This window comes from Amblyomma mixtum, chromosome 1 (genome assembly GCF_055824585.1).
Source record: "Amblyomma mixtum isolate Tamu chromosome 1, ASM5582458v1, whole genome shotgun sequence".
Taxonomy (NCBI): Eukaryota; Metazoa; Arthropoda; class Arachnida; order Ixodida; family Ixodidae; genus Amblyomma; species Amblyomma mixtum.
In genome coordinates, this window is record NC_143012.1 from 72,402,742 (window position 1) to 72,429,485 (window position 26,744).

General features: G+C 50.6%; 2 protein-coding genes and 1 long non-coding RNA gene across 5 annotated transcripts; all 3 read left to right on the forward strand.

The window, feature by feature from the left end:
- Positions 1–3,860: 3,860 nt before the first annotated feature.
- LOC149366770 (uncharacterized) lies at positions 3,861–8,291 on the forward strand. 2 transcript variants are annotated; one of them, XM_089552331.1, is made up of 2 exons: positions 3,861–5,098; positions 7,598–8,291. In XM_089552331.1, exon 1 carries the CDS (start codon positions 3,890–3,892, stop codon positions 5,063–5,065), a length of 1,176 nt encoding a protein of 391 aa, XP_089408457.1. In that variant the 5' UTR covers positions 3,861–3,889; the 3' UTR covers positions 5,066–5,098; positions 7,598–8,291. The 2 variants fall into 2 exon arrangements, with proteins under 2 accessions (XP_089408457.1, XP_089408446.1); XM_089552320.1 differs by lacking the exon at positions 7,598–8,291 and adding an exon at positions 7,434–7,584.
- Positions 8,292–13,987: 5,696 nt separating this feature from the next.
- Positions 13,988–15,141, forward strand: LOC149366771 (uncharacterized). The gene is made up of 2 exons (XR_016286880.1): positions 13,988–14,116; positions 14,748–15,141. It is a non-coding gene; the product is annotated as an uncharacterized LOC149366771 (long non-coding RNA).
- A 5,570-nt stretch (positions 15,142–20,711) lies between these two features.
- Positions 20,712–25,285, forward strand: LOC149366772 (venom allergen 5-like). 2 transcript variants are annotated; one of them, XM_089565681.1, is made up of 2 exons: positions 20,712–21,593; positions 24,211–25,285. In XM_089565681.1, the coding sequence occupies exons 1-2, from the start codon at positions 21,312–21,314 to the stop codon at positions 24,220–24,222; spliced, it is 294 nt and encodes a 97-aa protein (XP_089421807.1). In that variant the 5' UTR covers positions 20,712–21,311; the 3' UTR covers positions 24,223–25,285. The 2 variants fall into 2 exon arrangements, 1 of the variants encoding a protein (XP_089421807.1); XR_016286883.1 differs by lacking the exon at positions 20,712–21,593 and adding an exon at positions 22,788–23,066.
- Positions 25,286–26,744: the final 1,459 nt, after the last annotated feature.

Here is a 26,744-nt window from a genome sequence, read left to right on the forward strand (position 1 = left end):
GCCACCGCGACGGTTTCAGAATGTGAAAATAACTCCGCACAGACGCGTAATACGCATTGAGATGAGGCGCATTGTTCGCGAAACAAAGATTTCGATGACATTGCTTTATCGGCAGCCAACACGGCACCTGTTAAAGTGCACCACACTGTCGCGCCGTGCAATGAAGAGCGCCGTCTTCATTAACTTCCATCTTGGTTGTCCTGAAATGAAATGGCACATAGCCACTACGGGGTAGTGGCAAGACACAGGCGGTGAATATCTGCTCTGTCCAGCGGCACTTCTGTGGGCCAGCCCCTCCAACCCGGCCATTCCCCCTATCCCCAACCCAACCCGGGAGGACTGGGAGGCGACCCTGCTCGGCTGCCACGACTTACAGGCCCAACAAGCCTTGGTCGGGCGCGCCCGGGCGGCGGCTACCGCCACTGGGGTCCCAAACTAGGGACCTCCACCTAGTGTTTGTGAGGATCGGTCCCTTACGGGCCGATCCAAACACCTCCTGTTCTGAATAAATGTTTTCACCACCACCACCCTTCCTCTTAGAACATGGCAACCTAATCGGTTACCTTGCTGACATTTGCTGACATCGCCTTTTTTCTTATTATTACTATTATTATTTGTCTTTTTTAAATCCCTGGACTACAAATCACAGAGTCCATCTCCAGCGTGAGTTATGCATTTCCCGTTTCATTTGGTATTTTTGATTTCTGTTTACTTTTCTCTTCCGTGCAGCAATCCTTTATTTGTGGTCCATGGGAAAAATTCATCACAAAAACTCTCTGTGCGGCCTACTTCTTGGCCCATCTCCCTGTGTGGGCATGCGCCATTGTACGAGGACGACAACAACATACCCACATAGGGGGATTGGCCACGGTGTAGTGGCTGAAAGAAATTTCCAAAGGCGATTACGACACTCCCTGCTCATCGTCGTCTTCTACACAGCAGACATCAGGGCTTTCACTCTGATTCGAATGAGGTAAACGTTCTCGATAGCTTTTTTTAAGCACGAATTGTATTTAGTTCCCGTTGTCGGCAGTGTGGTGACGTCACGCTGAGACCGAAAGCCAACATCCGGGAACTGAATTCCACTCATCCCGGCACTTCATTCCAAACATCCGGGAGCTGAAACGTGAGCATCCGGGCACCGTACGAGATTTAACGAGACTCACTTAGCCCTCCTACAGGACCGGCATAGAAGCGCCGGTAGCTTCGCGCCGAACGGGTGGTGGCGTTCCTCCCTTCCTGTACGGTGCGGTTCGGGTGTCCACCGAGATGCCAGAGAATTACTGCGTAATTTCCTTTCCTCAATAAGCGTCGCGTTCAATGGGCAACGTATCGCGACGAATGGGTGATGGCGTTCCGTGGCCTGCCTGGCAGCGCTACAACACGCTGTCGAGTTCCACTGCTATGCCCGTAAACATTTCATGCTTGCTCTACTCTCGGTTGCGGGAGAGGCAGAGATTTTTAAGGCGAAAGCCTTTAATGCCTCATACTGTCGTTAGCAGACGCGTCGGCAGGAATGTCGACAGACATTCCTGCCGACGCGTCACTGCCGACGACGAGTGGGCCTTTCGGCGTCACTGCTTAAAAAGAAACTGCGCCGAGGGTGGGAATCGAACCAGAGCCTTTAGCATTTGAAGCGGAGACGCTACCACTCCGCCACGAAGGCTCAAGGTTCGAGCATGAATAAAGGCGCATCTAGTGAATGCATGGGTTTCATAAATGGAATAAAAGGAATGAAGTGAAGGAAAGGAAAAATAAAATCATAAAATAAACAAAAATAAAAACAAAAAAATAATAATAAGAAATTAAAATTAAAATAACATCAAAAACAAGAAAAAGAGCAAAAAAAAACAATATGAAAAATAAAAAAAGGAAATAAAAACAAAGTGTGTGCACGGAAATGCTTTCGCCTTGCAGCACTTTAGAGAGCCAAAGTGCCCCCTGAATTTTTTTTTGTCTCTGCGCCTCTCGCGCTCCGATCCCCCAGCTCGTGCCCCAGCAGCGCAAGTAGAAGAAGACGAAGGGTGGAACACGCACGGCTGTCCCTGCTGGTCCTCCCGCTGCTGCCTCTGGACACCGCCAAGAAGCCGAAGTGCCCAGACCCGTACAGAAGTATGTCAGGCCACACGATGTGCTCCGGACAGTACTACGATTGGTGCCAGGTCCATAAAGTCGAAACGGAAGACTGGAATGAGGAAATCGTCTGGCAGCACAACCGCTACCGCAGCCACCTGGCTTCGGGACATCTGGCCGACTTTCCGGCGGCGGCCAACATGCTCGAAATGCGCTGGGAGGACGAGCTGGCCCAGGTGGCCGAGGCGCTGGTACGACGCTGCGCCACTGAAGAAGCCGTCGTGCCTCACGACCAGCCCGAGCAACGCAAAACGGTGAATTTTTCTAAGGTGGGTCAGAACTTGTTCAGTCAGCGGTCTAGGGGGGGGGGGGGGGGGGGGAAGTGTGTCACATGGCACGTCATTGTTCGGGAAGAGTCCGACGAAGACTTCCTGTACTCTTCCGAGTCCAAAACTTCAGGACGGGTACTTTTTTGACGTTGAGTGCGGTCAGGCGGAAGCACTAAGCGCGGAGTTGCTGCTTGTGTCACTATCTGTGGTTGAGATGTTAAGCTTCGCCTCTAAGAGTGGTACAGCCCTGCCGCGGTGACTCAGTCGTTAGGGCGGTGGGCTGCTGAACGAAAGACGCGTGTTCGATCCCAGCCGCGGCGGCCCACGTGCACTGACATCGCACAACACACGGGCCTCTAGAACTTCGATGGAGGCGAAATTCTAGAGGCCCGGGTGTTTTGTGATGTCAGTGCACGTTAAAGAACGCCAGCTGGTCGAAATTTCCGCAGCACTTCACTACCGCGTCCCTGATAGCCTGATTTGCTTTGGGACGTTAAACCCCAATAATCTAACATAACCTAAGAGCGGAACGCGACAGCGTCTTGCAACGCTGCCAGGGAGTCCACAGATCGTCGTCGCTCGTTCGGCTGCACGCCTTGCTCGTCGGTAAATTGGTTTTTGAGGAAAGGAAATGTTTCTGTCTCGCTTGGCTCGGTGCACACCTGAACCTCGCCGTAAGGGAAGGGAGAAAGATGGGATGGAACAAAGACACCGTTTTCACTAGACGCGCCTTTGTTCAATCCAAGCCATCGAGCTGGCATGGCGGAGTGGTTAGCGTGCTCGTCTCGCTCTCCGGAGACCACGGTTCGATTCCGAAATTCGCCAAATTTTAAGGCGGAAGCCTTTAATGCCCCATCGTTGTAGGCAGGAGTTGTCGACAGAAATGTCACGCTTTTCAAATTGCCGAACGGTCATGACGTCACAGTGCGCGAATTTTAAACGGGGCCAATTGTACTTTGGCTAGTAACCATGCAACCAGATAAAGGGATCGTATAGTGATGCTCCAAGTAACTGCAAATGAGTTTATTTAATTGCATAATTACCCTATTAGCCTAATTAACCTTTCTAGTCAGGCCAGGTAAATAAAACTGAGTAGGAAATTGGTTGAGTTCGTGAATCGAACCCCGGTCTCCGGAGTGCGAGGCGAGCATGCTAACCAATCCGCCATGCCGGCTCGATGCTTTGAAATGAACAAAGGCGCGTCTAGTGAATACGGTGTCTCCGTTCACTCCCATCTTTCTCCCTTCCCTTAGGACTGAACCAAACTTTTGGAGCTCCTCTTTTGCATGTAAACAAGAGCTTGACTGCTAAAATTGATATGACAAGCATTACAAATCTACTCCACCTTGGGGGATTCCCCTAAAAATATTTGGTCAACACTGTTCTCACTTCGAGTTATAGATCAATTCGCTCTCGCCCTACCATAAGCTTGCCGTCCCGGTTAGCTCGGATTCTGCTTCTGGCTGCCCTGCTAGACGGACGCAGAAATGGCTCGCTCCGGGCGAGGTGTCGCAACGGCCTTTGTTGGTCGGGATGAATCGGTGTCTGGACCACCTACTGGTTATCGCTTTCTGCTACCGTCACTGCCGGCTGACGAAGGTATGCGTTTGTGTGTTTTCTTGCACGGTGATACCTCGAAGCGTCCATATCGAATAGAGGACTTTCGTCAACCATTAGAAGATGCCGGCGTCCTTAGGGATGTCAGCGGCATTGGCGCTTACCAGATGAGCCACCTCTGGCTCGTGAGGTTCCGCACCCAGGAGGCGAAGGACACTGTACTTGCGGCCGGGGGCCTGAGTGTGAAAGGCGGTTACTGTGCCATTATTGATCCCTGTCGAAAGGAGATCAAGGTGAAGATTCACTGGGTGCCATTTCACATACCCAGTGAGACCCTACGGAAGGCCCTGAGCGAGTTTGGGGAAGTGATGGAAATTCAGCATGAGGAATGGAGTGTTCCAGGATTTGAATCGGCGGAGTCGACAACACGTGTCGCTCGAATGGTGCTTAAAGAGGGAGTCACGGCGGAGGAGCTACCGCATCTTTTCAAATTCTACGGGGGCTCCGTCCTTGTGGTTGTGCCCGGTAGGGCGCCTGTTTGTCTCCGATGTCGCAGACGCGGGCATATCCGCCGCGACTGCCAGACGCCTCGCTGCACTAAGTGCCGAGCCTTTGGTCATGTCCGTGAGGACTGCATACGTACGTACGCCAGTGTGATAGGGGCGGCCTCAGAGGACTGTGATGATAAAGAGGATATCATGGACGTTGAGGAAGCTGAAACGGCGGCCCCTGATGATCGTCCAAAGAAGAGTGCGTCTGGGGAACAGGGAAGCGTCTCCAACGGAAACATGGAAACTTCGAGCAAGACGCCGAACAAACAACGAGCTTTGAGCAACGCGACTGAAACGCCGCCGATGAGTGACCAGGCGTCTGCCATGAACGCCGAAGCGGAGCCAGTCGAGGATGAAAGGGCATCACATGACACCTTCGGTCCGGCTAAGCGTGCCAAGACGGTGTTGCCGTCCCCTTCACAACCTTCCACCGAGGTCAGGTCGCAACGCCTTGAGCGCCAGTGGCTCAGACCCACCGGGGCCAAGGGGAAGTATGTGCCTGAGTGTCGTTCATCGTCCGCGTCTCCCGTGCGCAGCGCAAGGAGCGCTGATTAATCGCCCCTTCTCGGAGGGTAAGGCGTACGCCTGGTAAGGGACTTGTACCTTATTGTGCTCAGGATTTTCAGCATGGCTTGTCTTCCGTCAAATTTAAAATGCGGCACGTTAAACGTGCGTGGACTAGCAGCTAGACGTAAACAATGTCAGCTAAGGCGCCTGCTCTATGAGAAAGACCTGGACATTCTTGCAGTACAAGAAACAAAGGTAGAGAGTGCGAGCGCGACAGACGCTATGGTTGCGCAGTTCAAGCCGCGATATAACGTGCGTGCTAGTCATGCAGTGGGGACATCAGCGGGCTGTGTTCTGTTAATTAAGAACAGTCTTAATATCGAGGAACAAGCAGTGGTGTATTGCACGAGGGGAAGGTTTGTGCTCTGTGATCTGTTGTACGGGGAGGAATATTTGAGAGTTATCTGTGTGTATGCTCCTACGAAACCCCGTGAACGACTTTTGTTTTTCCAGGAACTATGTGCGTATCTGGAATGCAATAGACTTGTCATTCTTTTAGGGGATTTCAATTGTGTTCTCAGTGCAGATGACCGATCAGGCTCAACAGTCACCGAAAGCGAAAGTGCTGTTTTCTTGAAAGAAAACATTGAAAAGTATTCACTTCAAGACGTAGCCCAGTTTGCAAAGGGCGGAATGAGGCGTCATTATACACATTTTCAAGGGTGTAGTCATGCTAGGCTAGATAGAGCTTACGTTTCCCTTGAGCTGGCGGCTATTTGCGATAACTACATCGTCGAACCGGTTACGTTTAGCGATCACTGTTGTGTCATATTCACCATTGGCAGGAATGTGACACCTCAAGCGAAATTCAGCTGGGACTTGTGGAAACTGAATGCAAAGTTACTAAAGGACGATTCGTTTGTTTTAGAAACAAAGAACGTGTTAGAAGAAGTTCGGTTGAATTATGGAAAAAGTTGGGCAGAAAAGTGGGAGGAATTCAAAATTGATGTCAAAATGAGGGCTATTGAAAGGTCCGTAGAAATCAAGCACGCTGAGAAAGCGAAACAGAAGAACCTAAAACAGATGTTGAAAGAATTAATTACAGAGGAAAATAGAGCTCCGGGACTATACAGTGACCTTATCAACGAAGTTAAAGCAAAGCTTGAGGTTATCGATGCGACATTGTTTCAGGGAGCTGCAATTCGTGCACGAGCAGATCGCTTGCTGGCAGATGATATGCCCAGTAGGCGAAATTTGACGACAGAAAAAAGATACGCTAGAAGAAAAGATATCGTAGAAATTGAAAACAAAGGCATTCTGACAGACAATCCCAAGGCGATAAGGGAGGCTTTCAGTGAGCATTACCGTGATTTGTTCGCTTCCAAATCGGCAGATGTACAGGCCTTTCAGGATGAATTTTTAAGTCTATTACCCCGACTGACCAGTGAAGACACTGACATCCTGTCTGCCGACTTATCAACAGCGGAATTGGAATGCGCTATTGATGAGCTTCACTTGGGGAAATCGCCAGGTACTGACGGGATAACAGCAGAATTTTATAAGGCGTTCAAAAGTGAAACTGCTCTCATTTTGCAACGCGTTTATGAAGAGTCATTTAGAACTGGTATTTTACCACCGTCGTTTTCTCGTGCACATACAGTACTTATACCGAAAACTGACAATCCTGCTCAGCTTAAGCAAGTTACAGGTTATCGGCCGATAACGCTTACTAATGTTGATTATAAAATTTTTATGAAAGTATTAGCCAAACGTTTACAATCAGTTATGGACATCTTGGTTGGCCCCCACCAGACGTGTGGAATTCAAGGGCGGACCATCTTCACGAATGTTCATGTCACTCGGAGTATACTGGAATGCTGTGACGCTGACTTTAGGCGAGTCGCAATGTTGCAAATTGATTTAGAGAAGGCATTTGACCGTGTATGTCATGACATTCTTTTTAAAATCCTTGAACATGTCTGTGTTGGAGAAGTTATTTTAAAAGGGGTTAAAATGGCCTATAGCAACTGTACCACGAATCTGGTTGTTAACCGAGAGCTCACAGACAGAATTGCCGTTAGAGCATCCGTGCGGCAAGGCTGCCCAATGTCACCGCTACTTTTCGCTCTGTACCTGGAGCCACTTTGCCGAAATGTAATAAATAACAGCTGTATTCGTGGTTTCGAACTGGAAGCATGTGAAATTAAAGTATTGGCTTATGCCGATGATGTGGCAGTTTTCTGTAGTGACCACAGCAGCATAGAACATGCGATGTCGGTTGTTCGTAGATTTTGTGATGTAACCAATAGCGTTGTTAACCTGGACAAGTGTGCGGGCCTTTGGCATGGGAATTGGGCATCAGCGCCTTTGTTTCATGCAAGTGTAAAATGGTCACATGTTCCTTCCAAATACCTAGGTGTACCTCTTGACAAGTATCGAGATAACGATGACTTTTGGAAGGAGAAAATTCAAGAACTCTCCACGCGTGCACAGAAATGGTCGGGGAAGGAACTGTCTGTATTCACGCGCGCAAACATATGCAATGTATATCTGGTTTCAAAAGTGTGCTATTTGTTGCAGGTCCTTTCATGCTCTCGACTTAGCATTCAAAAGTTTCATCGTCTCTTCGCAGTTTTTGTTTGGCAGTCCTCATGGGAGAGGACTAAACGTGATAATTTATTTCTGCGTTTGAGAAAAGGGGGTCTTTCCTTGCCACACTTGTACCTGAGGCAGGTGGTGTCAAGATTTCTGTTTCTTCGAGATCAACGCGACCCTTTCCTGCGGACATTTATTCAAGTGAGGCTTTCTTCGGCTTTGCCAAACTATGTTATTTCCAGTGTGGACGGGATGAGATACAGTGCAAGTAGGTTTTTGAAAGAAGTGGTCTTTGCTTTCCGGTTTCTGAATGCGCGCTTTAGTTTGGAATATCTTTCTAATGTCACGCGTAAAAAATTGTTAAATGATTTGCTCGACTCTGTCTTCCCGGAGCCAATCTATCGATCTATGTATAGTGGAGGCCAAGCAGGAAATGTTTTAAAAAGAGTACGAAAAATGTTGGTGCCAGCGGGTGTGAAGACGTTCTTCTTCAAGTTACACACTGGGACGTTGCCGGTTAAAACATGGATGGAGGAAAAGGGATTGTTTCTACCATGGGGTGCTGACTGCTTGTTGTGTCGCAAACCAGAGTCAATAGAACACGTTTTTATTGATTGCTGGGATGCGCTGCTCTTTTGGGACGTGCTCCAGCGTACAATAAAGAAAGACTTACCCCTAACGCCGTATGGGATACGATTCCTGGACATAGAGCCGGATCTTTATAAATATGATGTAATTTTCCTGCTTGGCCTGCACAGTATTTGGCGAAGCAGGATGGCTGTACGACACTGTGATGAAGATGCGCGTTCTGTCCGCGATTACTTCAAAGAAAGCATATTTAAGCTACGTGAAGTGTACAAGGAGCTATGTTTTGGAGATGAAGTTATCGAGTTGATGGGAGAGTTGTGTTCCCTGAGAAAGTTTTGATTTTCTCACACGAGTGAAACACATGTCCGTTCTTGTTGTTTGAGTGTGCAGCGCAGAACATCTGTTTATGATCTGTTGTAATCTGTCAAAACAGGCAATAAAGACAAAAAAAAAAAAAGTCCCGGTTAGCTCAATTGGTAGAGCGACTGCTCCGGTGTAGCGGTGGTCCCGGGTTCGAACCCCGGACCAGGACGAATTTTTCTTTAACTACGAAGTTTCTGTGAAAGCTGTGTAGCTTTCCTTTGTGGCCGTATGGCTGCGCTCGGGTGGACGTCAATGAGTAATTACTCCCTTATTACAAATCTACTCCACCTTGGGGGATTCCCCTAAAAATATTTGGTCAACACTGTTCTCACTTCGAGTTATAGATCAATTCGCTCTCGCCCTACCATAAGCTTGCCGTCCCGGTTAGCTCAATTGGTAGAGCGACTGCTCCGGTGTGGCGGTGGTCCCGGGTTCGAACCCCGGACCAGGACGAATTTTTCTTTAACTACGAAGTTTCTGTGAAAGCTGTGTAGCTTTCCTTTGTGGCCGTATGGCTGCGCTCGGGTGGACGTCAATGAGTAATTTACTCCCTTATTACAAATCTACTCCACCTTGGGGGATTCCCCTAAAAATATTTGGTCGACAAGCATTTTAGCGAGAAAGGCAGATAACACGCTCTTTTTCGCGATTTGTTGCCGTATCGTTGCACCTGGTGGCCGCCTGTGGAAGCTGCGACTAGACGTCACAACACCCGCGCGCCCGCCGTTCCCGCAGAAGCACGATTGCCATCGCTACTCGCAGCTCTTTCATGTGTGTCGTCTGCTCACAGAGTACACAGCTATGTCAAAATGTTAATCGATGCTGTCTACATACCATAACCGTATGCACGCTTACGTCCGCTAAATGCAGCTACTTTTTCCGGACCTCGCCTTTAAAACAGAAGCGCGACGTAGTTCAGACTAGTGGCGCCATCTGGTGGTTAGGAGGGGAAGCATTGTTGTCAACAAACCGACACCCCTCTTAGCCTAAAGGAGGCAGAATCATCACTCTAAATAAAAAATAAAGCAAATTTATTACTCGTAAGTTTTCTTAGTGCAACAGGAGATGAAGCGAAAGACTGGTGGGCCATTTATGGCCAGTGAACGCGCTGAAGAAGTCAGTAACAACGACGCAACCAGTCCGAAGCGAGGTTTCATGCATCGAAGGGCGCCGCCATATTTGTCGCCGCGGGAGGGTGCCATGACGTCACGCTTTCCACCTCGCGCCGACCGGGGGGGGGGGGGGGGGGCTTGGCGCGCGCTCATGAAACATCGAAAATAAAACCATCCCCTGAAAAATATGCGCAGTGACGACTAGATTTCGGTGTAATCACATTCCGAGAATCTATATTCAGCCTTTTTGTTCAATTTTCAGATTTTACTTCAGTATCCCTTTAGGGCGAGGTTCAGGTGTCCACCGAGGCATGCGAGACAGATACATTTCCATTCCTCAAAAACCAATTTACCGACGAGCAAGGGTAGAGCCGGACGAGTGATGGCGTTCTGTGGACTACTTGGCAGCGATGCAAGACGCTGTCGCGTTCCACTCTTAGAGGCGGAGCTTAACGTCTTAACCACACATCACTGACACATGCAGAAACACTGCGCTTAAGGATTTCGCCTCACCGTACTTTAGGTGAACAAAGCGCCCCCTGAATTTTCTTACTTGATTTTATTTATTTTTCTGGTCTGACTAGAAAGGTTAATTAGGCTCATTGGTTGATTAACTAATTAACTAAACTCAGTCACACTTACTTTGAGCATCACCACACCATCCCTTTTATTTGTTGCATGGTTACTAGCCAAGTACAATTTGCCATGTTTGAAATTCATGCACTGTGACGTCGCGACCAATTGAAAAGCGTCACATTTCTGTCGGCAACTCCAGCTTACGGCGATAAGGCATTAAAGGCTTTCGCCTTAAAAATTATACCCACATTGCCTGGGTCGATCCCGGCCGCGGCGGCTGAATTTCGATGACGAGAAATTCTAGAGGCCCGTGTGCTGTGCGATGCCAGTGCACGTTAAAGAACCCCAGGTGGTCGAAATTTCCGGAGCCCTTCACTACGTCGTCCCTCATAGCCTGAGTTGCTTCGGGACGTTAAACCCCAATAAACCAAACCAAACCAAACCACATTGCCTGGGCACGCTGATACGCCGTCGGCAGCAGTGCAATCTTTCGCTGCGAAAGCAGCACAACACTAGTCACGGAGGCATTTCGCGGAGCTCTGGAAAGGCCAAGCTGCGCATGCTTGAGGAGCGGGTGACGTCACACGGCTCACAGCTGGCGCGCATGGGCTGTCGCCGCCGCCGCCAGGCGCTTTCCCTAGCCTCGCCGACAGTCTCTCTCACCTTCTCTCTCCCTCTCTGATGCGCAGTAGCGATTGCGCATTGCTATCTGCGTGGCTTGTAGCGTATATAAAATTGGCAGCGGCTTAGCTGGAATCGCGGCAACGGCCGCTTATCTGTTTTTTCAGCGAGCGTCCGCTCCGGCGGACGCGGTTGTTGCTGCGACGCGCGTCTTTTCTTTATTCAATTTGGCTATGATGCGCCTACCGGCCCAGCTGAACGCTATCGCCGGTTTGCAGCATGCGCTGTATGCTGATGACATCACCCTGTGGGCCACGCAGGGTTCCCTTGCAGACATTGAGGCTAACCTGCAGGAGGCGGCGACCATAGTGGACAGTTATGCTCGCCGCTGCGGCCTCCAATGCTCCACCCAAAAGTCTGAATTTGTGCACATACGCCCCTCACCAAAGTGCACAGCCAAAATTTCATTGTCTCTCGAGACAGGTCCAATATCTGAAAATATCGAAGTCCGGGTACTGAGGCTCTTTATACATCAAGACAGACGGTCAGAAACAATATTGGCCAAACTCCGTCAGGTGGGGGACCAGGTGGGCCGCTTGGTCCGCCGGGTTTCTAACAAGCGCGGGGGGTTACGATGTAAGGACGCCTTGCGGCTGGCGCATGCATTTGTAACGAGTCGAATTCTATATTCGACTCCATACCTCCACCTGCGGAAGCAAGACGAGGATTCACTCGAAGTCATCCTCCGCAAAATTATTAAGCGGGCTCTAGGCCTCCCCGTGACCACCTCCAACAAGCGCCTCCTGGGGCTAGGCATGGTGAACACATTTCGGGAGCTCCGAGAAGCCCACTTGACTAACCAATACACACGTCTCTCGAAGACATCGTCGGGTCGCCGCCTCCGTGCCCGACTACACATCCAACATACCACTCTCATGGAAGAGCGCGTACGTATTCCATCCCAGTGGAGATGCGCCCTCCACGTGCGCCCTCTTCCCGCGAACATGAACCGTGAGGACCATAATGGCCGGCGCCTGGCGCGGGCGGAAGCCCTGGCCCGCCACTATGGATCGAAACCCGGCGTATTCTACGTGGATGCCTCAATCCCCCACCATGGGGGATGGTACACAGCCGCAATCATCCACCAATCCAAAACAGTGAACGGCCTTACTTTCCGAGCCCGTGATATAACACACGCGGAGGAGGTCGCCATTGCGTTGGCTGCATGTGATTCCAATTCAAAAACAATTATTTACGACTCGCGAGGGGCATGTCGGAACGTCGACCAGGGCTGGGTACCGTATCTAGCCTACCGCATTCTTCAAAACAGCGTCTACACCGGTGACCCCGCGCACCGGCGTATCGTTTGGGCTCCTGCTCATATGGGCCTTGAGGGAAATGAGGCAGCTGACGCCGCCGCCCGCGCGCTCTCTCACCGGACATTCCCCTCCGACCCTGACGATCAGGAACTCGAAATTATTCCAGCTTACACCTTCAAAGACATCGTTTTACTCTCTCAATCTGGCCATGGTCTTTATCCCCGCCCGTGTAAAGGTCTGTCAAAGGCGGAGGAGCGGCTTCTGCTCCGCCTGTATACTAATACTTTGCTGTGCCCGGCAGCTCTGAAACACTTCGACCCTTCTTTCTCGGGCAGCTGTCCGCACTGTGCGGAGAAGTCTTCGGACATCTACCACATGGCGTGGGCCTGCCCCTCCAACCCTGCTATCCCCCCTCACCCCAACCCAACCCGGGAGGACTGGGAGGCGACCCTGCTCGGCTGCTCTGACCTGCAGGCCCAACGGACCTTGGTCGCGCGAGCCTGGGCGGCGGCCGATGCCACTGGGGTCCCGAACTAGGGACCTCCACCTAGTATTTGGAAGGGCTGGCCCCCTCTGGGTCAGCTCATGCATAACCTCCTTTATTTATTTATTTTATTTATTTATTTATAAATACTGCGGTCTTGAACTACAAGACCATCGCAGGTGGGTACATGATTTGTGTAACACCAAAGGACAAAGAAAAGGAAATACAGCAGACAAGGCGTCACAGCAACGAAATTAGTACATCACACTGTACTGTATCAATTCACAACCTCAGAATATATATACTGCAGTCATAGAGCCAGGCACATAATTAAGTAAATCTAAACAAATTACTCATCAACCGAACATTCAAAATTTCTTCACTTGTTGCAGCAGCTCCTCAAAATGGGACAAATTATTCTCTTCGACTATATGACCAGCAAGGTTGTTCCATTCGGTAATGGTTCTCGGAAAATAGGAATATTTGCAGCAGTTTGTTCTTGTGGATAAAGGTTTTACGGAAAGAGAATGTCTCAGGCGTGTTGCATAACCACTAGAGTAACTAACAATTTTCGAGATGTCAATGTTGTATTGCCCATGAATTAACTGGAAAAAGAATTTCAAACGACAGATACGGTTTCTATCAGTAACGGATGGTAAGCCACTCTTTTTAATAAGATTAGTGATAGAGGTGCGGCCATAGGAATTATACCTGTACATAAATGTTTTCCACCACCACCACCGTCTTTTCTTTTCTTTTTCTCTTTCCTCTGATCTTTTAACTCCTCTCTATCTGCACGTGGCAGCGGTGGTGGCTCGGCCTGAGCCAGTTGGCAGGCCCGTGCAATTTCCTTTTCATTCTTCTCTCAGTCGCAACAACACCAACAGCTCTGCTATGCCAGGATATACGTACCGTGAGGTGAGGGCGAGGTGTCCACACCACGGTGGACACCTGAACCAGAAGGAAGACGCATAACTGCCCTCTTGGATCGATGGAAACGTCAACCATGCTTTAAGCTAAGTGGCGGTAGTGACAGGTGCGCGCTGCATGCGTTGACTTTACAACGTTATGCTAGAAACGCAGCTCTGAAGCCATAGGCCGTCGGCGTTCGTTGTGTTCATTGGCGTTGGGCACGTTGGCGTCGGCCAGGAAAGGAAATGGAGCAGTATCTGTCTCACATATCTCGGTGAGCGCCTTAACCGCGCAGTAAGGGAAGGGGAGGAAGGTGCTAGTGAAAGAATAAAGAGAGAAAGAGGTGCCGTAGTGGAGGTCTCCAGAATAATTTCGACGACCTGGGGATATTTAACGTGCACTGACATCGCACAGCACACGGGCGCCTCTTGCGTTTCGCCTCCATCGAAACGCGGCCGCCGCGGTCGAGTTCGCAACCGTGTACTCCGGCTCACTAGACGAGCGCCTCACCACTGGGCCACCGCGGCAGGTAAGGCCATCGGCGTTCATTGTGCTCATTGCCGTTGGCGTTGTCCATGTTTTACACTCGAATAATTTTAAGGATAAGTGTGTATAATAGCTCCCTAGGTCAGTGGACGCCTGAATCGTGCTTATACATAGGTACGTGGGGTGATGAGAGAGAGCTGTGAGATGCAGGCATTGACAATGTTGTGGCAAAACTCTGTGCTGAAGCCATAGGCCATCGGCGTTCTTTGTGTTATTGGCGTTGGCATTGTCAACGTTTGCACTCCGATCCTTTTAAGGGAAGGAAGGCGAGCGTGCGCGGCGAGGCAAGCCAGCTGTGCGTAGTGACGTCACTTGCTCCTTGCGCATGCGCAGTATGGTCGTGCAAGAACACGCCTTTGGTCATTGTAGCTCACGCAACAATATATGGCTACGCGCGGATGTTCCTTTCGGAATCCTCCAGGTTTTACCAGAGCCAAACCGTGGTGGGGGTAGTGGTTTACTTTTAAAAATAAAAATAGGAATGGTGAAGCAAAATAGTGTTGCTGGCTGCGGCAATTGCTATCTAATACCGAGCTAGACCATATATAGTCATATTTTTAAACTTACAAATGTATGTTTGGAACTAATCGCCGCCCGGCAACGTGGCCTACCAGGAGTTGTACCGGTCCGGGCGGCCCTGCTCTCTATGCCCGGAAGGAACGGAGTGCGTCGGGACCACGGGCCTCTGCAGGGTCAGAAAGACGCGAGCACGACGACGACGACGAAGGCGCCGCCCACGGAACCTGACAGTGACGCGCCCGAGGTGCCTCGTAGCGGTGCGGCGCCGGGGGCTGTCGCTGTGATGCCTGCCCTCGCAGCTGCCCTCCCAGCTGTCGGTGCACTGTTTCTACCAGTTAACTTCACTCCTTTTGTCTTTTTTTTACGCTTGCGACTCTCCATAACGTAATGTATTATGTGCGAAGATGCCCGCGATGCCTGAAAGTGGTTGGGATAGTTTTTGAACCGTTTCCTAAATAACGGCGAAAATAAAGACGAATTAAGCGCTTAGTTTACGCGTTTGCCCAATTACGTGCGTCCATCGCCACATTTGTTGTGTTGTTTATGCAGATTTTCTTATTCTATCGCTGTCATGTACGGAAACTTTTCCAGTGAAGAAATGCTGCCTCCTGGGTTGTCTGGAAGGCGCGTTAAGGGCCCCATGTGGATACGCGAGCATTCTGTAGGCAGGAAACAGCAGCAGGATGACGATAAGAAGTGAAGCCCCACATGCAGCGAGAATTTGCATTCGGAGTGGTCTACGCGGGTGCTCGACAAGATGCATGGACGGTCGACAGCCTGGTTCATTTGGCTTAAAGCAGCCCTGCTTCTTTACTCAAGCCTTTGGCACTCATTTTTTATAAGCAAAGCATGGGCTATTCTGATGTCTGATCACTCAGAGGTCGCCAAAATTATAAATCTTATTCACGCGCAGCTTTATAATGGCATTTTCGGCTTTATGGGTTCGTTTGTGGTGCAAGACGCGACCAGACTTGCCTCGTCATATCGCATCCAGGCAAGGCACGCTCCACATTTCTTCTGCGTACATTGTTACGACTCACAGGAGAGGTTCTCGTTCCCACCGGGCACCGGCGGCTGAAGAAATTGCCGACGATTACGGTACTTCCTAATGCGAAATTTGAGCGCAGTTCATCACCCGTTTCAGCTTTTCGACAGGTTGAGGCGAAGAATTCGAACAAGACATGTATGTACAATTATAGACAACATGCTATCTCTCATACATATTCTTTCTTCATGAAACGGTCCACTATCAGTTCTGATTGTCATGAAGTAAGGTTGTGGTCCGAGAAACAGATAGATATATGCTCGACCTGCTGCACCAATGCCTGGTTATCAATGACGAGGTATGTGCAAGTATTTCGAGAGGTCGTCACAGCCGTGGGATGCGTTCCGAGCGAGAGACACGGGGTGTTCCCCCGCAGAAGAATTTCCTGGTTGTCTTTATATTCTTACGGCTAAATGCTACTTACATTTATTTTAAAGCGGTAGGTGAATACTTCCTAGTAGGAAGCAGCAGGGAACACCAACGCGAACAGGTAGCACCATCAACCTCTTCTACTTCTTCCCTCCCCTCCACGCAGGAGGCCGCATCGTCTCCCACTTCCTCTTCGTCGTAGCATGACCCCCGGGGCCACGAGCGCCGTCCCGGCGTTAGGCCGGTGATAGCGGAGCGGTGTGGTAGGGCTTGAGGCGCATAACGTGAACAATGTCGGTGGGTGGTCTACATTATGAGGATGCAGGTGTATGAGGAGCAACTTCATACGTGATGTAGGTGACCTGATGCACAACACGATAAGGACCTTGGTAGGGGGACGAAAGTTTCTTACAGAGGCCGACGCGACGGGAAAGGGACATAGAAGAACGAGCGACCGCGGTTCGTAGGCGACATGGCGATGGCGATTATCATATATAGACTTCTGTGCTTGCTCGGACGCTTGGAGCCGAGTACGGGCGATTTGGCGAGCGTGTGCAGCTTGAGCATTGGCGTCACGGGCGTAGACGGTGACGGGATGGTCAGCGCATGGGACGAGTGTGTCCAACGCCAGGACGGTGTGTCTGCCTTATAAGATTGGTTTTGGTTTTGTGGGGTTTAACGTCCCAAAGCGACTAAGGCTATGAGAGACGCCGTAGTGGAGGGCTCCGGAAATTTCGACCTCCTGGGGTTCTTTAACGTGCACTGACATCGCACAGTACACGGGCCTCTAGAATTTCTCCTCCAAAGAAATTCTAGCCGCCGCGGCCGGGATCGAACCCGCGTCTTTTGGGTCAGCAGCCGAGCACCATAGCCACTGAGCCACCGCGGCGGCTGCCTTATAAGAGATAGAGCGGATAGTAACCAGTTGTGTCATGCCGGAAGGTGTTGTAAGCGAACGTCACATAGGGCAAGGCGAGATCCCAGTCTTTGTAGTCGAGGGAGACGTACATAGACGTACATGTCTGTTAATATTCGATGCAAACTCTCGGTTAGCCCGTTTGTCTGGAGGTGGTATGCTGTGGAAATCTTATGCTTGGTAGAATATGAACGCAGGATGTCGTCAACAACTCTGGACAGGAAATAGCGTCCGCGGTCAGTGAGTAGTTGATGAGGGTCACTATCTTGTAGAATAAAATTGTGCAAAAGAAAGTCAGCGACATCGGTCGCGCAGCTCGTTGGCAATGCACGGGTGATCGCATACCGAGTGGTATCGTCTGTGGCTACTGCGACCCGCCTATTTCTGGATTCCGAGATCTGGAATGGTCCAAGGAGGTCGAGCCCTACAGGGTGGAATGGCTCCACAGGCACGTCATGGAATGCAGAAGACCAGGAGGTGGTGCCGAAGGCTTCTTCCCGCGCTGACAGAGGTCGCAAATGGTGACGCAATGCCGGACACAGGCCGAGGACTGGGAACATTGTGCCATCGACAACTCAAACAATGGCTGTAGGCGCAGGCGTCAGTAATTTGCAGAGGCGGTGTCGCAGGTCGGAACTCATCACAGAAATGTGGGCGCCTGTGTCAACCAGAGCAGAGACGGCAACGCCATCGACTTGTATGGTCAGTAAATTGCGCGAGGCACGAAGAACTAAACGAGGATTTTGGAGCCGGGTCGTCACTGCAGCATCACCTCTAGACGGTGCAGAAACTAGTTTTCCGCCCGTGATCGTCCGTAGGAGCCGGGAGAGGAAGTGCGTGGTCGTTGCGGCGAACGGGACTGGCGGCGCTGTGGGAATGGTGAGTGGCTGAACCGGGGCGGCTAGACGTCGGTGGTGGGGCTTGATGGGTCCAAGTGTCGCGAGAAAGAGCTTGAGTCTGCAGCGTCGGGGCGATAAGGTGGGGTCGAGTAACGGGCCCGCTGGGAGGAGTACCATCGACTACGGTAATGACGGGCGATGTGGCCGACACTAAACCAGTTGAAACAGATGGGCCTGTCGTCAGGCGTACGCCACTCGGAGGGATTGAGCGGTCCAGGAGCGGCGTAAAGAGGCAGGAAAGGATATACAGGAGGGACTTCGGGTATTTGAGAGGGATGAATAGCGGCGACAGAGTTCAAAGCCAAGTTAGCAATTTCCTGGCGCACGACGGCTTGAACAAGTGGAAGGGGCTGGTTGGCCACAAGTGTTGCTAAGGGAGCCGGACCAATTGCTTCAAGCTCACGGCGTACAATACGGGTCACGTTCTCAGGAGAGGTCGCCTGGTTCCAAGAACAAAGATCTTGGCAGAACGAAGTCGCAGCCGTGTTGGGCTGGCGGGCGATATGGTGAGTGATCCGTTGGCTTTTGGCGTCCTCGAAGCGGCGGCATTCTTTGATGATGACTGCAATCATGTCACAGTTTTTGTAAACGAGCAGATTGAAAGCGCCGCCTGCAATGCCCTTGAGCCCATGTCCGACTTTGTCAGCCTACCTCATCTCTGTATCCACCGTGTAGCACAGAACCAACACATCCTGAACATAGGCGACGTAGGACTCCGTGGATGACTGGGCGTGAGTTGCGAGATCTCTTATAGCGGCAAGCTGCCGGCCGAGTGGTTTGCCGAAAAGGTCGATAAGTTTCTGCTTACAGTCATCCCAACTGGTCAACGTCTCTTAATTCGTTGGTATCGTACCACTCGAGTGCCGTGCCGTTAAGGTAAAAAACGACGTTCGCAAGCATGAAAGTTTGGTCCCACCGGTTGTTAGCGCTGCACCGTTCATAGTTGCGAAGCGGAGTCTCGACGTCATCGTCGTCGACCCCAGAGAAGGGTACAGGATCCCGAGAGTGAGTGAGGACGACCGAGGACGACCGAGGACACCGATGCTGCCGAACCTGGGGGAGATGCTTTCATCAGTGTCGGCCGTGGAAGATACCGCCGGCGTGAAAGGTAGGTCGGGGGTGGAAATTGACGTCCGCTGCGTTGTTACGTCTTGTCATACCTACACCAAGGTTGTTACGGGGAAATATCAGTTGCATTTATTTACAAACGGTAGAGGTCTAGACTGAATAGTACTCAGCAGGGAGCAGCAGGGAGCCCCAACGCGAACAGGAATGATGATGATGAAGAAACTTTATTTCCGCCAGAAGAAGACCCGTGCCCCTCCGGGTCCGCAGGCAGACGTCCGGGGAGGGGCAGCGTCGCAGCTGGAAGACTAGCAACGATATAATCGCGCAGCTTCTACTGACAGGCGGGTAGCGTATCGTTGTATGCTAAGGTCGGCACTTCTCAGTGTGGTCTCCTATTCCTCTGCATTATTGATTCTGCCATATCCTGGGGCACTGGGGAATCTCCATAGTATGTGTTCGAGTGTAGCGGTATGCCCGCAGAACTCGCACACCTCCGCATCCTCCCTCGTGTCACCTCCTGTCCAGCTCCTCCAGAGCGGGGATGCGAACAGGAAACACTATCAACCTCTTCTACTTCGTTCAACCCTTTCACGCGGGAGGCCACTTGTTCTTCCACTTCCTCTTCGTCGTAGCAATATATATATATATATATATATATATATATATATATATATATATATATATATATATATATATATATATATATATATATATATATATATTTTTTTTTTCAAAAATAATCTCTTTGGGGTAAAAAAGTTTGGGAGGCACACACATGCATCCAGGTAGGGGTGCCAGCTAGGCGCGTCTTGCAGGGCAGCATACACTCCCCTCACCAAAGCGCATTGTTCACTAAACACAGATTTCGATGGCCGTACTGATTCGACAGCCAACACGGCTCGTGTTGAACTTCACCATAGTCTCGCGCCGTGCATTGGAGAGCGTCGTCTTCATCAACTTCCATCTCCTCCGTCCCGCGCCACTTCTTTCTCTTAAAACAAGGCAATCTGATCGGTTGCCTTGCTGACATTTTTTTTAATTATCATTATCACTTTTATTATCACTATTATTATTGTCTTTTTTTTAAATCCCTCGGCTACGAATCACAGAGTCCATCTCCTGCGTGCGTTATGCATTTCCCATTTTTGTGTTTTTGTTTTCTGTTTACTTTTCTCCTCCCCAGCAATCCTTTACTTGTGGCCCATGGTAAAAAATCATCAAAAAGTCTCTGCGCACCCCACTTCTTCGCCGGTCTCCATATGTGGGTATGCTCCATTGTATGAGGATACCAAAAACAACAAAAACATACCCACATGGGGGATTGGCCAAATAGAGGCGGCTTAAACAAGGAAGTTAAATTGAATTCAGCGCAAAAAAAAAAAACAGACAAGGGACAAAGAGAGACACACTGAGACAACACGAGCGCTCGTGTTGTCTCAGTGTGTCTCTCTTTGTCCCTTGTCTGTTTTTTTTGCGCTGAATTCAATTTAACATGCTTCACCAACTAGCCCGGCAGCTTGCTCTCCTAAACAAGGAAATTTCCAAAAAGGCGATTACCACACCGCCTGCTCATCGTCCTCTTCTACGCAGCACACATCAGAGCTTTGACTCCGATTCGAATGTGGTAAACGTCCTCGGTAGTTTTTTATGCGAAGCATATTGCTAGAGCTACCACTCACGCCGTCGGCGTGGGACCCCTAGACGTCACCCCACCGTGACGTCACACCACGTGACACCGTGACGTCACATCACGTGACACCGTGACGTCACACCACGTGACATCGGATGAGAGAGGCGGCCTCCACCTCGCGCCGTCGCCGTGGGACCCCTAGCCGTCACGCCACGTGACACCGTGACGTCGTCGTGACGATGCCATCGCACAGACGCCGGAATGTCCTCGAGCGGCATTCCCGCGCATTTCGAACGCGCGTTCACACTCGGTGGAGGTGAAACGCTCGCTCCACCGGGCAGGCAGACGCGGCTTCCGTGGCAATCCAGGCGCTCACCCAACGCGTGTCTCGGGGTTAGTCGGCGTTCCGCTGTAGCCATGCCGTTGTCTTCCCCCACGACGAAGGCTTCTAGTGGTTGTATTAAAATGACCAAGTATGCAACCAAGGAAAGCCATGTATTACCACGCCTAGCCACCAATATGCTTCGCATCTGACTAGGCTTAACCTTAGCTAAGCCTCAGCCATAATTTTTTTTTCTGTGCGCCTCTCGCGCTCCTAGCCCCCAGCTCGTGCCCCAGCAGCGCGAGTAGAAGAAGACGTGAGTGGAACAGGCACGGCTGTCCCTGCTAGTCCTCCTGCTGCTGCCTCTGGGCACCGCCAAGAAGCCGAAGTGCCGAGAGCCGTACAAAAGAATGCCAGGCCACACGATGTGCTCCGGACAGTGCTACACTTTGTGCCAGGTCAGCGGAGTCGAAACGGAAGACTGGAAGGAGGAAATCGTCTGGCAGCACAACCGCTACCGCAGCCACCTGGCTTATCTGGCGGACTTTCCGGCGGCGGCCAACATGCTCGAAATGCGCTGGGAGGACGAGCTGGCCGAGGTGGCCGAGGCGCTGGTACGACGCTGCGCCACCCAAGAAGGCGTCGTGCCTCACGACCTGCCCGAGCAACGCAAAACGGTGAATTTTTCTAAGGTGGGTCAGGACTTGTTCAGCCAGCGCTCTAGGGGGGGGGGGGGGGGGTGGAAGTGGGCCGCATGGCACTTCGTTGTTCGGGACTGGTTCGACGAGAACATCCTGTACTCCTCGGCTGAAGTAGAGAAGTACTGTGCGGTGGAGAGAGCCACATATTTTTCCCAGATCGCCTAGGCACGCTCCTACGCCGTCGGTAGCAGTGGAGGCTTTTGTTGCGAAAGCAACACCACGCTAGTCGCGAAGCCATACCGCGGTGCTCTGGAAAGGCCCAAGCTGCGCATGCGTGAGGAGCAGGTGACGTGACACGGCGCGCAGCTGTAGCTATCGCGCCGGGGCTTTCGCCGCCGCCGCCACGCGCTCTCCATCCCCTCTACGACGGTCTCTCTCTCCCTCTCTCTCTGATGCGCAGTAGCGATCGCGCATCGCCATCTGCCCACGTTTTGTGGTGTATATAAAATTGTCAGTGGCCTACCTCTGCTGTGCATATACCGCCTGTTCCGTATTTATCTGCCCGTGTTAGAAAAAATTATCCTGAGCAAACTACTGGACTATATGAGCTCAAACGCCGACTACAAGGTAGCTTATGATGGTCTTCGTCTTTCGATATGTAATTTAACATCTAAACTTGCCTGCATTTTCATGAATCGGCGAAAAACTGCATTCGGCTGAAATTTTCGTCCAGGCGAGCAAAGCCAGTTTGACAGGCTGCGCCATCTGGTGAGCGGTGAGGCAACCGATGTCACGGCTTGGGGCGGGAATGCGCACCTCGCGCGGTTTCTTCGGATGTGCGTGTCGTCTGCTCCTTGAAATTAACACCGCTCACCAGATGGCGCAGTCTGTCAGACTGGCTTCTTTGCTCGCTTGGACGAAAAGTTCTGCCGCAGCTGAATGCAGTTTTTCGCCGATTCCTGAAAATGCCGGCAATTTTAGATGTTAAATTACTTATCGAAAGACGAAGACCATCATAAGGTACCTTGTAGTCGGCGGTTTGAACCCATATAGTGCAGTAGATTGCGCAGCGGAGTTTTTCGTAACAGGGACAGATAAATACGGAACACGCGGTAATATGTATCAGTCCTTGCTTCGGCGAGCGCGGCATCTGCCGCTTATCTGTTTTTTCTGCAGCGTCCGCTCCGGCGGACGCAGTTGTTGCTGCGACGCGCGTCTTTCCTTTCCTTTTTCTCTTTCCTCTGATCATTTAACTCTCCTCTATCTGCACGTGGCAGCGGTGGTGGCTGGGCTCGAGCCAGTTGGCAGGCCCGTGCAATTTCCTTTTCATCCTTCTCTCAGTCACAACAACAATAACAAAACTGCATGAGGTGAGGGCAAGGTGAAGCTGAAGCCATAGGCCGTCAGCGTTCGTTGCGTTCATTAACGCTGGCGTTTGTTACGTTTTACACTCGGATCATTTTAAGGAAAGGAAGTGGGTATAATGGCTCCCTAGGTGAACGGACGGCTGGATCGTGATTATAGGTACGTGGGCAATCACGAAGCTTAATCACGAATGGCAATCGCGAAGAATAATTGCCCTAGTCTCCTTATTTCACAAGATAGTCTATAGTACTAACCATTCGACTCTCCCTCTTGCGCAACCTCACCGCACCTCGCGCCGTTTAAACAACTATCTCAGCTTCCAACGCCTTTCAGGTAAAAGCGGTGCATTCAGTTCATCCGCTTTGCCGCAGGCTATTGTTCACTGGAATGGTCTTCCGGAACACATCGTCAATATTCGTGACCCAGCTTCTTTTAGGGCCGAAATAACAGCCATTTTTTCTAATTCCTGACAGGTCAATAACTATTGTATAATGATGTTTTTGTGTTTTATGATGAGTGCTACAGTCAGCTAGCATTGTGTAGTGATGTTCAGTACTAACAGTCAATCAGCATTGTATAATCATGTCATTCGTGCTCCTGTTATTACCCCTATTTACGTAATCCCCTCCCCCCTCGCACAATACTCCAACGCTTGGAGCCTGTTAGGCAACCTGAATAAATAAATAAATGATGAGAGACAGATATAGGCTGCAGGCATTGACAAGGTTGTAGGAGAAACGCGGCGCTGAAACCATATGCCATAGGCGTTCATTGTGCTCATTGGCTGGTTTGGTTTTATGGGGTTTAACCTCCCAAAGCGACTCACGCTATGAGAGACGCCGTAGTGAAGGGCTCCGGAAATATCGACCACCGGGGGTTCTTTGACGTGCACTGACATCGCACAGTACTCGGGCTTCTAGAATTTCTCCCCCAAAGAAATTCGACGCAGCGTTGGCAACGTTTTACACTCCGATCATTTTAAGGAAAGGAAGGCGACCGCGCGATGCGAGGCACGCCAGCTGTGCGTAGTGACGTCACTTGCTCCTCGCGCATGCGCAGTATGGTCGTGCAAGAACGCGCGAAATGGCGAGACTGTTGGCAATGTAGCTCACGCAACAATATATGGCTGCGCGCAGATGTTGTTTTGGGATGCTTCCAGGTTTAACCAGAGCAAAACCTTGGTGCTGATAGTGGTATACTTTTAAAAATAAAAAATAAGAAAGGTGAAGCAAGAGAGTGTTGCCGGCTGCAGCAATTGCTATCTAATACCGAGCTGAACCGTCGGGACCACGGGCCGCTGCAGGGTCACCGGTGAGAAGCCTGGCAGAGACGCCAGCACGGCAGCCACGACGACGACGAAGGCGCCGCCCAAGGAACCTGACAGTGACGTGCCCGAGGTTCCATGGAGCGGTTCGGCGCCGGGGGCTGTCGCTGTGATGCCTGCCCTCGCAGCCGTACTCACAGCTGTCGGTGCACCGCTGCACGGCCTGGCCCGACTGTTTCTACCGGTTAACTTCACTCCTTTCGTCTTTTTTTTTTTACGCTTGCGAATCTCCACCACGTCATGTAGGATGTGCCAAAATGCCCGCGATGCCTGAAATTGGTTGGGACAGTTTTTGAATCGTTTCCTAAATAACAGCGAAAATAAAGACGAATTAAGCGCTTAGTTTGGGCGTTTGCCCAATTAAGTGTGTCCATCGCCACATTTGTTGCCTTGTGTAATTAGCCAAATTTCTTTCGCTGCCATCTTACGTAAACCTTTTCAGCGAAGGAATGCTGCCACCTGGGTGCTCTGGAAGGCGCGCTAAATATCCGATGTGGGAACGCGAGCATTCTGTAGGCAGAAAGTAGCAGCCACATGTCGACAGGAAGTGAAGCCCGACATGCAGCGAGAATTTGCATTCAGAGTGGTCTACTCGCTGTCTCGAAGAGATGCATGGTCATTGGGTTTAAAGCGGCCCAGCCTGCTTACTCAAACCTTTGGCGCTCATTGTTTGTACGCAAAGCATGGGCTAGTCTGATGTCTGATCACTCAAAGAGATGGCCAAAATAATAAATCACATTCACGCCCATCTTTATAATGGCTGTTTCGGCTTTATCGCTCGGTTCGTGCTGCAAGACGCGACCAGATTTACTTCGACTTATCGCGCCCAGGATGGAGCGCATTCTACGTCATTCCACACTGTTTGTGGTTTCATTTGGCACATCACTGAGCTTGCTCCGCATTTCTTCTGCGTAAATTGTTACGACTCACCGGAGAGGTTCTCTTTCCCACCGGGCACTGCAGCAGAAAAAATTGCCGATGATTGCGTTACTTCCTAATGCGAAATTTGAGTGCAGCTCATCAGCCGTTCCAGCTTTTCGGTTTAAGCAAAGGATTCCAGCAAGATGTATATGTACATTTACCGACAACTCGTTGTTTTCCACACATATTCCTTCTTCAAGAAGCAGTCTACTAAGAGTTCTTGATTGTCATGAAGGAAGCTTTGTGGTCGGAGAAATAGATGGATATATGCTCGACTTGCTGCACCATTGCCTGATTCTCAAAGACGAGGCCTGCGCATGTATTTCTCGAGATTGGCACAGCCATGGGAGGCGTTACGAGCGAAAGGAACGGGACGTTCTCCCGCAGAAGTGGTAGGAACTTCCTCTTTGTCTTTATATGTATAGCCGGCCAAATCATTAGCTGGCGTGCATGACGGCCGTATTTTCCGCGCTCTTGCAGCTTACGACGACGCAAACTTGCGAAAAGCTCAGTAGTTAGCAGGGGCTTTGTGAGCCTGTGCACAGATTTGGTATTTTCGTAAGTTTGCTCCGTCATAAGCTGCAGCAGCACGGAAAACGCAGCCGTCATGCGCGCCAGCTAATAATTTGGCAGGCTGTACGTTAAGTGCCTAACTACCCTGCCAACGTCGAAGGTCGCAGTTAATGGTTGATCGTGAGAGTTCGCTCACCGTTGCCAGCGGTTACGCATGCAGCCCACATCCCTCTCTCTGTCATCATCCCACGTACCTATATGCGCTATTCAGGCGTCCACTGACCCAGGTAGCCAGTTATGCGCTTTTCCTTTCATTAAAATGATCGCAGTGCAAAACGTTGTCAACGCCAATGAACTGAATGAACACCGACGGCCTATGGCTTAAGCGCCGCGTTTCTGGCACAACGTTGTCGATGCCTGCAGCCCACATCTCTCTCTCTCTCTCATCAGCCCACTCAACCAGGGAGCCAATTAGGCGCAGTTCCTTTCCTTAAAAAATTCAGGGGGCACTTTGACTGTCTAAAGTGCGTAGAGGCGAAAGCGTTTTACGCACCACTTTCACTGCTTCTGTGGCACTGGTGGCGTCACATGTAATTGAGTACTAATTACTAAGTGATGGCAAATCACTAATTAATGGTTAATTACTGATTAATGCCTGAATACTAATTAACTGCTAATTAATGACGCTTAAGCTTCGCCTTTAGGAGTGGAACGCGACAGCGTGTTGTAGCGCTGCCAGGGAGTCCACGGAACGCCACCACCCGTTCGGCGCGATGCCTTGCCGTTTCAACGCAACGGTTTTTGAGGAAAGGAAATGGCGCAGTAATTCTCTGTCATCTCGGTGGACACCTGAACCGCACCGCAGAGGAAGGGAGGAAGTGGGAGTGAAAGAAGAAAGACAAAGATGGCCCGTAATGAAGAAAATGAAAATTGTATTTGAGGAAAGGAAATTACGCAGTAACTGTCTCACATATCTCGGTGGACACCCTGTCAAAATTCAGGGGGTGGGGGGTGCACTTTTTTGACCTAAAGTGTGGTCACTGTTGTGTGGCTAAGATGTTAAGCTTCGCCTGTAAGAG